We start from the raw sequence: 13,877 nt of genomic DNA on the forward strand, positions 1-13,877 counted from the left end.
AATGGAAGTCGGCAAAGAATATGAGATGCTGAGCAATATTGTTTGTATATAGAAGTCTTAAAATCACCTTTTTAATACAACTGTTAAGCTGTTTAATCGCGTTTTTTATTACATGCACTTTAGATCGTCGTGTATAACTTTATTCCGATGACTGTCACAGTTAAGTCACTCCCCTTTACGTGTACGGCGTGCCGTAAACACCACAAAATATCGATGGTTTACTAAAACATTTAAGTCTAAATTTTAAATATTTTCCATTGTCCGATTTTGTCCGATTTTTTGTATGTTGTTAATCACACTTTTGTTTATTGAATTCCGTCGAGTTTGTTTCTGTTGCAATTACTTTTAGGTGATTTGCTAGATTGACTAGACTAAAAACTTAGTGTATAATTAGGAAAAGCAACAAGGGATGCACCAAAATTGTGACTTTTACAATCCCGTTGTTAATTCTCGACAAATTTCAAAATAGTGATAATGTTAATATAACACATTATAATATCATTCATGAATATGGTCAGTTTCGGGGAGTATTTGTATTTTAAGAAACATGTTTGCTTTATATATGAATATTTTATTGAACATAAATGCCAACAGAAATATACTCGTAACAACACAACTTAATGACAAACAGGATGTGTTCTGCCTTTTTGCAGATGTTAACCACAATATAGTCAGCATGTTTTTTCTCTCAATGAAGTTTATTACTGTACAAGTCGTACTGTGCATTGTGGTAAATAACTGAAATACACAAAATGAAAAATTGTTCACAATATGTTCGATTTGTGATACAAAGACACTCCAATTTAGACAATAACATGAACGTTACATCGACAAAGATATAATTAAAATAAATAATCAAAATATTCTACATATAATCCCCGAGTTACTTTTATACAAGGCATCTTAGGTATGATAAACTTGGGTTCAAAATCTGGTAAACAATGTATATGAAAGTTAACTTTACCGACATGGAACAAATATTTCGCCTTGAGCATAGTAAACCACTTGCACCAATATATATATATATTGCTAAAATACTTCATACCTTACAATATCATGAAAAAATGTTTGTTGAGAAAAAATGCAACTTACACATAGTGCAGGGAGGCATCAATCCATAATTTGTTACATATGTGCTTGGAGCAAGCAAATCTCGTGCGCAGGAACTACGAATTATAAATTACGGAACCAATAACGTTCAAACAGAGACGGATCGCCTTGATTACTAACATGGTCTAAGAGAGATAACTCAAATTCCTATGTGAATGCATAACACTCCCAGCCTGATATGAAATATCATAAGTTTCCCAAATTTACATGAAACATGTGAAGGCACAATGTGAAACATTACAACAAAATACGTAAAGCGATGAATACATCTAGTCTGTTTAAAGTCAAAGTAGTGGAATCACATGAGTAATTGGTCGGACATAAGTATGTTTAATTCCATCTGCGAAGGTGACAACTTCCACTTTGCGAACTAGGTCATCCCTACTAGGGAACACTCGGGTAACGCGACTTAGAGGCCAAAGGTTTCTATGCTGTTCATTGTCCTTTAGAATGACGACATCACCAACTTGAATATTTGGTTTGACCTCCTTCCATTTGTTGCGCGACTGTAGAGACTGTAAATACTGTTTGCGCCAACGTTCCCAAAACCTGTCAGCAAGGACTTGGACAATCTTCCATTGGGAAGTGTATAAATCGCGCACATTAAGGTTCAAAGGGGCATCGGACACGTCCCCAATCTTCTGTGTTAACAAAACATTCGGAGTAAGTACGGATGGTAAATCGGAATCACTAGACACCGGTATGAGAGGTCTATTGTTGATAATATTAACAACCTCGACAAAAAATGTACAGAGCACTTCGTGTGTTAGCTTGGTGTGTTTTACTTCAAGTAGTATGGCATCTAAAATGCGACGTCTGATTCCTATGAGGCGTTCCCATGTTCCTCCCATATGTGAAGAGTAGGGAGTGTTAAACTTCCACACAGTGTTTCTTTCTGTTAACATGTTCTGAATAGGGGGATCCTCCACATTTATTGAGCAGATTCCGAGTTCACGGACAGCTCCAATGAAGTTCGTTCCTTTGTCTGAGTAGAATTCTTTTACAGCACCACGGGTTGCGTAGAAACGTCTTAGGGCATTAATAAATGACGGTGTACTCATTTGTTCAATCACTTCTATATGTACAGCCCTTGAACACAAACATGTAAAGAGCACAGCCCATCTCTTGGAGTCTGCGCTGCCGCCACGTGTTTTTCTCGTTGTCACATTCCATGGACCGAAACAATCAATTCCAACATAAGTAAAAGGAGGCGATGATTTCAAACGCTCAGGTGGAAGATCAGCCATTTTCTGGTTGAGAAACTTCCCGCGTCCTCTTCTACACTTCACACACTTATGTATTATGGAGGATATCAAACGTTTGGCACCTGTAATCCACCATCCCGCATTTCTTATGGCACCTTCGGTTATATGGCGACCTTGGTGGTGTGTTTCCTCATGATGGTGTACAACTAACAGTCTTGAAACACGATGTTTTCCAGGCATAAGAATTGGATTTCTTTCACCCAGGTCAAATTCAGAATGTCGCAGTCTGCCACCAACTTGCAATATATCCTTATTGTTCAAAAATGGATCCAGTTTAGAAATCCAACTATCCTTACGGAGTATTTTGCCATCTTTAAGTGCAGCTCTTTCCTTTCCAAAATTTTCACTCTGAATTAAGCGAATTATGAATTCCTCCGCGTCCTTGCGAGCATGTATCTTGTCTTCCTCTGTATCTCCTAACTGTTTGTCATTCTCACTGCGCCGTTTCCTTCTCCTGACCAATAACTTCAATGAGGCGATAGCATGTACAAGATTCCTCCATGAAGAAAACTATTCAAAATGGTGAGTACCAAATGGTGGACTAGATGAGTGCACTTTATTAATGAGAACTTCTTGCTTTATTTCCTTGTCCAAGTTCGGTTCTACAAGTTCAAACATTGGAGTTTGAATTGAGTTTATGTCCTGAAATTGTAGCCATTCTACAGGTCCACAAATCCATGAGTCGTAGACAGCTCTGTCAGAGGTAGGCTTAGTACCGTGATCGGCAGGATTTTGATTGGTTGCAATGAAGTTCCAATGATCTGCTGAGGTAAAGTTGAGGATGCGCTGAATCCTGTTACTCACATAAGTAAGAAATCTCTTAGTGTGGTTGTGGATGTATCCTAATACTATCTTACTGTCAATAAAGAACTGGAAATGATCAGCGCTAATGTCCAATTGATCACGGATAATACAAGCAATCTCGACTCCTAACACTGCGGCACATAATTACAAACATGGCACAGAAGAAGCTAGCCTTGGAGCAACTTTAGATTTTCCTATGATGAATCCTAGGGAGCTGTCTCTGTTATCATGTAGGTAAGCTACAGCCGATATAGCTAATTCTGATGCATCCGAGAATATCAAAACTTGTTTGTTCCCAAGTTCTGAAAATCCAATGGATAAGTATTTCAGGGGAACCTTCAAATCTTCAATAATGCTCAGCGAGTGTGTCCATGTAAGCCATGTCGAAAGATATTCTTCGGGTAAGTCAGCATCCCAATCTATACATGGTGATTGCATCATCTCTGTTAAGAGTATTTTCCCTTGAATGGTTATCGGAGCGATAAAGCCAAGAGGGTCATAAAGACTGTTTACACATGAAAGTACCCCTCTGCGAGTATATGGCCTTTCTTCCAAATTCAATCTGAATCCGAATGAGTCAGTTTGCAGATCCCATACTAGACCTAATCTCCTTTGCTCAGGTAGCTCCTCCTTGGTAAAATCTAGATCTATGAGATCCCTTGCTAAGTCTTTAGTAGGAAAATGTTGCATCAACGTAGGATTACGTGATGCAATTTTGAGCAATCTAAGTCCTCCATGGGTCATCAGTGCTTGTTGTGTACGTTGTAATAAATCCACTGCTTCATGTGTACTTGGTGATGAAACAAGAGCATCATCCACATAAAAATTCCTCTGTATGAATTCATAAACATCCTTTCCAAATTCCGGTCCTGCAGTGATAGCTGCTTGTCGAAGGCCAAAGGTGGCAACAGCTGGGGAAGGTGTATTGCCAAATACATGGACACACATTCGGTATTCTGTAAGGGGTTTATCTGAGTCATTGTCCGTGTACCAGAAAAAACGAAGGTAATTTCGATGGTGTGAGGATACGGCAAAACAATGAAACATGTGTTCAATATCTGCAGTTATTGCAAAGCTTTCCATGCGAAATCTCATTAATACTCCAATGAGACTGTTGGTCATATTTGGTCCAGATAGAAGCACTGTATTCAAAGACAAATCTTGATATTTCGCAGACGAATCGAAAACCATACGAATCCTTCCGAGTTTCATCGGGTGATAAATACCAAATATTGGCAAAAACCAATGTTCTTCATCTGGTTGTAGAGGGGGTGCAATCTCCGCATGTCCCTTCTTAAATATATTGTTCATAAATTCCATAGCATGGTCCTTCTTTGATGGGTTGGTCTGAAATGACTTGTCCAATATCACAGCCCTTCGATAGGCTTGAGCACGGTTGCTAGGTAATGCAGGTCTATCAGGTCGAAATGGCAAAGGGGCGGTCCATTTGCCATCTGGTCCTACATGCCGTTCCTTGCTCATGATATCAAGAAAGACTCGATCGTCTGTAGAAAGTTCTGGTGTTTCATCAAATGGAGTCGTTGCAAATACATCTTGATGAAATGATGTTTTCTCTGTAATGGTGAATTGAGAGTCACATGGATCAAACATGGTATTACGGCCATCGTGAATTACTGTTTTTCTTACGTTGACCGACTTTGGAATATGAGATTTTCCCAAACACACTTCGCCAATAATTGTCCATCCTAAAATAAGCCTCTGTGCGAATGGTTCGTTTGGAGAACCAATTCTCTGTGACAAAACATGATGAACCTGAGTCATATCTCTTCCTATCAGCAATGAAATTTCCGCAGAATTGTCAAATTCGGGTATGAGTGATGAAATATATCGAAGGTGAGAGTAAGCCTCTGCGATGTCAGGTGTAGGTATCTCCGACCTATTATTTGGAATTTCGTCACACTCTATGACTTTAGGTAATTTAAGTCTTTGATCTCCCGATACAGTTTCTATAACAAATCCTTCTGCTGTCCTTCCAGTAATGGTTATGGTTCCATTACATGATGATAGTGTGTACATACATGTTTGTCCTTCCAAGTCGAATGAATCAAAGAATTTAGGCGTTGCAAGTGTCTTATTACTTTGATCGTCAATAAGAGCATACATTCTTTTAGCCCTTTCAGGTTCATTTGACGGATATACGTTCACTAGGAGTATTTTTCCACAGGATCTTCCTCCTTCGATTTTTCCACAAAGTTGTGTGCAACGATTTTGTATGGTTTGATTTATAGCCATTGGAGTAGTCTCCCCGCCATGATCCTGATGATCTACTTTTGGTTTTCGCTCACTGTCGTAGTGCATAATTGTCATATGAAAACGACTGCCACATTTTTCACATTTCACGTTCGATTTGCATTTATTTGCCTTGTGTTTACCCTTGAAACATTGAAGACACAAGTTGTAGTGCATGACAGTTTCACGCTTCTTATCTAAAGTCATATCACGAAATACTCTGCATTCGTCTAAAGCAATATCGGCTTTATGTATGGGACATCGTTTACCATGAGCCTTTGGAGGTGAAGTTTCCTCCTCAATGTGTGAAGCACGAGTAATGACACGAGTAGTCTTCTTCTCGTTCTGAATTTTCTGATTTACTGAAAGTCCGAGGTCATTTTTAAGATCACACATTTCCTGAATGAAGGTGATGAAAAATGAAAATGGGGGAAAGGCTACTTTATGAATTCGCTTGTACTGAGAAGCTCTGGAAGCCCACTTTTCTTGGAGTTGATGCGTAAGTTTGGTAACGATAGGTAAAACTCCTGATGACGAGTCAAAATATGCGAGTAGTAATGAATAGCTTGTGTCACTCTTGTTTGATTCGATCTCGTATAAAATGTCCAGCAAATCATAGAGCCGACGGAGCTCATTTTCCGTTATCTTAGGAAAATCTTGAAACCTCGATTTTAATGATGCTTCAACCATTTCTGGTTTCCCATACCTGTCCTCTAATCTGTTCCATCTCAAATCAAGTCCTCTTTGAGGATCGCACACGTTCGCTGTTCTGATAGACAATGCAAATTTTTTGGACTCCTGGCCCAACCACTTGGTAAGTAAATCAAGTTCCTCAAGGGGAGTAGCCTTAAGTTCTTTAATAATACTAAGGAAACTTACTTTCCAAGCTGTGAAATTTATGGCGGAATCGTCGAAGGCACTAAATCTGTGCATTAATAAGTCTTTTTTAAGCAAATAGTTGCTCATATCCTGAATAACAGAATGCTGATTCTGTGTTATGGGTCCTTCGTATGGAATAGCATTAGGATTAAATTTATGAGATAAAGTCCGAGGAATGTCTTTGGTGTCGGGGTGAGAAGCACAATCACTAGCGTATGTCGCCTGACTTTTGACATAGTCTTCAGTTCGGGAAGTTTTCTCCAAGTTAATACATGCAGTATCAAGTTCTTTTTTAATTCTAAAACTGTCACAAACACTATCAGTTTCATACTGCTCAAATGCAACTGCCTCAGCTTGTGCAACTGCAGCAGGCTCCTTTTCACGAGAGAGCTTTATGTCTATTTCTGCTGACACTTTCTGTTTTTCTAGGGTAGCTTGTTCCTCAAGAAATTTTAGACGTACATGTTGCTTGTCTGCATGGATTCTTTTTGCTTTGCGACTGAAGAGCCGTTAGAACGATTAGATGCTGAAATAGCTGACCTCGTCTCGAATTGATCGGATAGGCGTTCGACAACTTCCAGTAAAATTTGAGAAAGTCTATCTCGGAAAATTTGTACTGCTTCTGAATACTTGTTATCTGTCTTAAATGTGCGTCCATTTCCTTGAAAGATCGTTCTGTTTTAGCATTTCCTAGGAAATTCATGAAATTCTGTGACATAAGTATGAATCGCTTAAATGCACTGTTCATATTGTCTTCCATCTTACGAAGATATGTTCTATCAAAACACTCACTATCAAACGAATCGATTATGTCCTCTATATCCCTGCATGATGTCACAAATTTATCCCGAAGATTAACAAATTGTTCGTCAAACAATATTTTGGCCTTCTCTGTATGCCGCACCATCCGTGGTCCTTGAATTTCAGGATCCCTGGTTTCAGGTTTCTCTGTTGCCATCATGAAGATAGTGTCATATCTTCAATGATCCTGGTTATGTTTATTTACTGTTCTGCCTTTTTGCAGATGTTAACCACAATATAGTCAGCATGTTTTTTCTCTCAATGAAGTTTATTACTGTACAAGTCGTACTGTGCATTGTGGTAAATAACTGAAATACACAAAATGAAAAATTGTTCACAATATGTTCGATTTGTGATACAAAGACACTCCAATTTAGACAATAACATGAACGTTACATCGACAAAGATATAATTAAAATAAATAATCAAAATATTCTACATATAATCCCCGAGTTACTTTTATACAAGGCATCAAAATCTGGTAAACAATGTATATGAAAGTTAACTTTACCGACATGGAACAAATATTTCGCCTTGAGCATAGTAAACCACTTGCACCAATATATATATATATTGCTAAAATACTTGATACCTTACAATATCATGAAAAAATGTTTGTTGAAAAAAATGCAACTTACACATAGTGCAGGGAGGCATCAATCCATAATTTGTTACATATGTGCTTGGAGCAAGCAAATCTCGTGCGCAGGAACTACGAATTATAAATTACGGAACCAATAACGTTCAAACAGAGACGGATCGCCTTGATTACTAACATGGTCTAAGAGAGATAACTCAAATCCCTATGTGAATACATAACACGATGATTTCATCTTCTCCACCGTCAACTTCCCATATTTGTGTAGCAATATTCCATTATCACTTGCATATGGTATTTATATAGATTACTCTGTATACCTAATCAGAATATGCTAATAACGGCGGGTGTGACTAGTCACGAGGGGATGCAAACTCTTTGCTGTCCTTTATAGGTCATCTGAGTTTTAATTAGAAATATCTAAACGTTTGGGTACCCTTGATATAAAAGAGAAAAACTTGCAACCCTTATAGGATACTAAATTTCAGCCATTACAAAAAAGTAATCAATAGCATTACATTGTATTGAATATCTCTCGACGTTCATATAATTAATCTAGATGTTCGACAAATTTCATGAAATGATCAAGTACTTCTTGCGATATTAGGTAATCAATTTAAATGTTTGAACGATTAACTTGAGTAGAAATGAACGTGGACCCTCTGAAGACTTGATCGTTTTGTATACGGCAACATTTGCAATGAAGTAGACAATTACATTCTATCACCATCTAATAACATTTTGAAATTGGGAAACTAACCGGAGTTTAAATATGGATGTGTCGAATACTTGAAATGGAAAAAATCATCCCTTTCCTCAGCTGCACTTCACAATCGACGGCCATTTTGTGTGAACCATTTCGCTCCTTTTCAGATGTTTGAAAATGGTTGCCGGTTGCGAACGCCGTACTAGGAATTTTGACGGTATTTGTGACTGGAAAAGTATGTCATATTCATTCAGACGGTATAGATCAATTAACGTTTTATACCATCTATCTACATGTATATGTGTTTAGTGAGCTAGAAATATTGAAAAAAATTGAAATGTTGTGGAATCATTAAATTTCATAGAGGACCAATTTTTGTGGATTTCGCAACGAAATACTCAAATTATATGATGTCATTATGCAGGGACTATATACATGAAATTACATACCACGAAACTGCAAAATATAGACAACCTACGAAAATTGGCCCCTGCCATGGGTACATATTGTGCGCCATTATTGGCTGACTTGTTTTCATCTTCTTATTAAACAGAATTATTCAAATCCCTTTACAGGAGATGAAATTTGTTTGCAGTCACATGCAATCCAACATTTAGATACATGGCCGATGTTTTGTTTATCAACAACACTGCACCTCTTTCATTCATATGTCGATTTAATATATGCTCAATGAACTGAAAACACATCTGCACAAAGTATTCCACATCTATTTCAGAGTAGGATGTTTCATTGAATATAGACGTCGATGGCGAACTTGAAATTCAGCTTCATGACAAATGTGATGTCTTTAGCTTATCATCGTCAACTTCTCATATTCATGTAGCAATTATCCTTTATCACCTGTATACATCTTCGCAAGCCAAGTGTCTGATTCGCTTAGTCTCCTCGAATTGAGAGTAAGCGAATCGAACATTTGGCTTGCGAAGATGCACCTGCATATGGTGTTTATGCTTCTCAATTCATTTGGTCTGTGTACAATAATTTTCTAAACCGAAGCAGGCTACTGAAAAATAAGTAGACGTTAAACGATTTTCAACATTTCCTTTAAGGTAATCAATGTATAAAAATGTGAAGATAACATATAGTGATCAATCTCATAACTCCTGTAAAGAATACAAAATTAAGTGTAGGACACGCACGGATCTCTGGATTTGCGAAATGCATAACGATCATATTTTATATATAATAAAAAAGTGGGCAATTCTTATAATAAAACTATCATTTTGTAGGGTTTATGAAATAAGCCTAATCCACCCCAGGAGTTTACAGAATTTTGATCATCACTTGATTTATTTCCCCTTGAAGTATATAGGAAGATCCTTTTTTAAAAAGATATTCTTTAAAAAAAAATTGTAATTTCAAAATTACAAATCGGGGTAAAATATACGTTATTACAATATGAAATAAAATTATTCATATGTACACATATTCATTCTTATTGTTTATTATGAAGAGCGAATGATTCTTCCAAATATAAAAAATAGACTTGTTATCAATTACCAGATTTCATCTATTATATAACAATGAATATTTACCTTTATTGAAAATGTGAAGATAACGAATAGTTACCAAGCTCATGATTCCCATAAAGAATACAGCATTAAGAGGAGTACAAACACGGATCCCTGCACATATTAGAGGTGGGATCAAGTTTCTAGGAGGGGTAAGCATACCCTATCGACCGGTCACACCCGCAGTGAGCCATATATCTTTAGCAGGTAAACGAAACAATCCGTAGTCGATTAAAAGTTATTTAAATCCTTCAATTTTACAAACAAATTGCGATAGTATCTCCATCATCAACTTCTCATATTATGCACCAATTTCCTATTATACGAACTGATTCGATACGCAAGAGTTTGTTCTGCATATGATCAGTTTTTATATCGAGGCGTGCTATTGACAAATAAGTTGCCTTTACAATGGTTTCAACAGTATCTTTTAAAGTTATTATGTTGCAAATGTTATGGTCGTTTAACGATTTTAGTAACAAATACCTTTCATAGAGCAAAATTCTGTCTGACACCAATTGCTATTTTCCCCACGATACAATTACAAGAACCTATACGTCGTGTCGGGAAGCCTTAACTGAGCTGCATATTTCTCGTGTATCGAACCACAATATGCTGGTGATAATGCAATATTGCTGCATAAACCCATGGGATGAAAATGATAAGTTGATGATGGATACTTATACGTAATTTTATGTTAGGTAGGGTTCAACTGTTTTATTTAAAGTAAGTGTTTCACAAATGTTATGTTCGTTATTATGATGGTAATTGCAAATACAAGCTGTCATATGATCGAATGCTGTGTGAAGTGTTTCAAATGAACGGACTCTTTACACACATATTTTGACTACGGATTACTCCGTTCACCTGATCAACAGAGAGGGTTTACGCGGGTCAACAGGGCATATTTACTCCTCCTAGGCACCTGAATCCACTTCTAGTGTGTCCAGGAGTCCATGCCGGTCCTACTCTTTGGTAATCTCTATAGGAGTATGAGATTTTCTGAACCTTTTCTACGGGATAGTTTTGTACATTCCACAAAGAGAAAACTACCAATTTGCCAGGTTCACAGAAGCAGCAAAAATGGCGTTCTTAGTAAATAAAACATTAAAGAAAACGCCTGATGCATATAGTTTATTAAAGAAACAAAAAACATCGATTTAAGGAAATATTTCATGGGTCTGGTCTATAGATCTTCATACTGATGGATCTACTCGGAACCGTTTGTTCGACAGTACGGGTAGGCGGTGGCGGTAACGCCGTAGTACATTCCTTCAGATCCTTTCTTAGCATCATAACCCCAGAAGACACACTTGTTAGGATTACATTTAGACGCAAGAAATTTCATATATGTGCATTCACAGGCTCGGAGTTTACACTTGTCCGAGACCGACTCCACGTAATATCCTACAGCTTTCAAATGTCCACAGGCTTTGTGGAATGTTGCCTCTAGAATGAATGAAACATTATCATGAAATAAGATAAAGACCGTTCAATTGTTATCAGATGTTTAGAAATATAGAACTTTCTTACTTTTTAGAGTATGAATCTTAACAGGGTTTTTCGGGTTATAGGTACATCCTGGTTGTCTTCTTCCACCATTGACGTAGATATCAAGATGGCCGCATCTTTTCTTCATTCCATAACCTAAATGAAATGGAAGTTTACATCTTATCATATCAAGTAGACATCTACATGTATTTATACTTCATACTCAGGATAGGACCATATTTACTAATATTAATGTGATGTAACACTTATACGGTACCAATTTTGATGTACCAGATGTGCATTTCGACAAATAATGTCTTCAGTGATGCTCAAGCCGAAATTTTGGAAAATCGAAATAACAATAAACTTCTAGGATCTAAAAGGAAAACTAGAGTGCCATAAACTGGAGCCAAATTCGTCCAAGGATAAGAGCTATGCATGAGGGAGATAATCCTTAATTTTTAAATGAATTTCTAAATTTTATCACAGCAATTAAATATACATCCGTATTTTCAAGTTAGTAACGAAGTATTTAGCTACTGGGCTGCAGAGACCCTCAGGGACTAACAGTCCACCAGCAAAGGCCTCGACCCAGGGTTCATAATGTAAAACTTATACGGTACCAAATTTGATGCACCAGATGCGCATTTCGAGAAATAATGTAATTTTAATTCTATAACATAATGTTTGAATTTTCTTCAATGAATATGATTGCATGATATACCTGCCAATTGGCATGTCTCTAGAGCTCTGATTCCTGATTTCTTTACAAATGATAAAAGATAAAGACATGCTTTGACTGTGTTCAGTTTGTAATAAGATGTGACTACTCTAGAAGGTCCAAAACATGGCCGTTATTTTACTGCTGTTGTTTCTGACAGACGTGAACCTTATGCAAAAAAAACAAAAAAACAAAACAAATAAAACCCAGGATGTTGCATTTCAGGGGTCTTTAATACAGTAGTAATCGGGGATTTTCTTTAGTTTCCATGATGGATACCAATATCCGTTTTTGAAAAAAAGTCAGTAACATTTGAAAAAAAAAATGGACCTTATGAAAGAAAGCTACAAGCTTTCCTTTTAGCATTATGCCTCAATGAAAAATTATCTCATAAAATATAGCAATTATCAAATTTTAATGGGCTTCCGATGTTTTGCCTTTTAAATCACTGCGTAATTTAAGAACATGTCATTATGATATCTGTTGGAAAATCCTGCTTTAGAATACCTGGTGGGTCTATTTCCGTAAATAAAATCATTTTACACAACCTTAGTAACTTTGTTATCTTTGTAATCTAGTGTTATATTTTATTTGTTTTTATTCATACTTCTGGTATAACGATATGCAAGGTGAAGATAACGAACAGTGATCAATCTCATAACTCCTATAAGCAATACAAAATAGATAGTTGGGCAAACACGGACCCCTGGACACACCAGAATTGGGATCAGGTGCCTAGGAGGAGTAAGCATCCCCTTTTAACCGGTTACACCCGCCGTGAGCACTATATCCTGATCAGGTAAACGGAGTTATTCGCAGTCAAATAGATCTACATGACACTAATTAAAGGGAATTTGTAAGGTATTCAATGTAAGAACTTATTTTCGATGAATTTGTTCTTTGATAGAATTACAAATGTTTGTATTTTTCTTGGAGTCTCCAATGATCATGTATGCATGTTATGTTTATTTCTTAATTGACATTGATATGAAATTAATTGCATTTCATGATGTCACTGATCATTTACTAATTGACATTGATTTCAAATTAGATACTCTACTGATGTATCTGATAAACGTGTATATAATTATCTAATGCGCATGTGCTGAGATGAGACATATACAACATACACCAAAAGAGCGTCAGAGGGACTTTTTTCCAGAAGAAAACAGGATTTTTTGTAAAGTAGAAATAATGTCAATTTAAACCAATCATAGGCAAATATATTACTAAGAAACAAAATTGTTTAGAAAACGTTTAGTCCAAAGAAAGTATGTAATCATATAACAAAGTTTAAATTCAGTGCACATAACCAAGTAGCATTAATCATTTAATATACTATATCAGAAAACGAAGTACATTATCTATACAATATTTGATGATAAATTAACGACCACTTTTAAGGATATTCGGAAACACTAGTATATGGTCTAATTTTCTGTGAGTTTTATATTTGATAAGTCATTGCTATTCAATTTATAAAACCACAGAATTATCGTATCCAAAAGTTTTCTATAGATCAGCAAATATTTTTAAAACGTTTAATATTTCTGCCATATTCACGCAAGTCAACTAGGAAATGAACGAGCATTATGTTCTCACCAAACGGTCGCGCATCCGTGTGAATGATGTCTACAAATTGGGCGCTTTCTTTGTTGATTGCAAACTTTGAAGTTTCAAATAACGGACTGGCTGGGTCTAAACCTGAAATAAAAAAACG

The 13,877-nt window shown here is 36.5% G+C and overlaps 2 protein-coding genes across 2 annotated transcripts in view; both read right to left on the reverse strand.

The window, feature by feature from the left end:
- Positions 1–1,394: 1,394 nt before the first annotated feature.
- Positions 1,395–7,266, reverse strand: LOC130053558 (uncharacterized). The gene is made up of 4 exons (XM_056160899.1): positions 6,926–7,266; positions 3,328–6,807; positions 2,953–3,231; positions 1,395–2,829 (listed from the first exon to the last, which is right to left on the reverse strand). The coding sequence occupies exons 1-4, from the start codon at positions 7,264–7,266 to the stop codon at positions 1,395–1,397; spliced, it is 5,535 nt and encodes a 1,844-aa protein (XP_056016874.1).
- A 3,798-nt stretch (positions 7,267–11,064) lies between these two features.
- The window catches only part of LOC130053450 (pancreatic triacylglycerol lipase-like), a 10,631-nt gene continuing 7,818 nt past the window's right edge, over positions 11,065–13,877 (reverse strand). The window contains exons 6-8 of the mRNA XM_056160727.1: positions 13,760–13,861; positions 11,479–11,592; positions 11,065–11,394 (exon numbers count right to left, since the gene is read on the reverse strand). Of these exons, the coding sequence (XP_056016702.1) occupies positions 11,156–11,394; positions 11,479–11,592; positions 13,760–13,861 (455 nt within the window). The 3' untranslated portion in view covers positions 11,065–11,155. The remainder of the gene's footprint in view (positions 11,395–11,478; positions 11,593–13,759; positions 13,862–13,877) is intronic.

This window comes from Ostrea edulis, chromosome 3, assembly GCF_947568905.1.
Source record: "Ostrea edulis chromosome 3, xbOstEdul1.1, whole genome shotgun sequence".
In the NCBI taxonomy this organism is placed as follows: domain Eukaryota; kingdom Metazoa; phylum Mollusca; class Bivalvia; order Ostreida; family Ostreidae; genus Ostrea; species Ostrea edulis.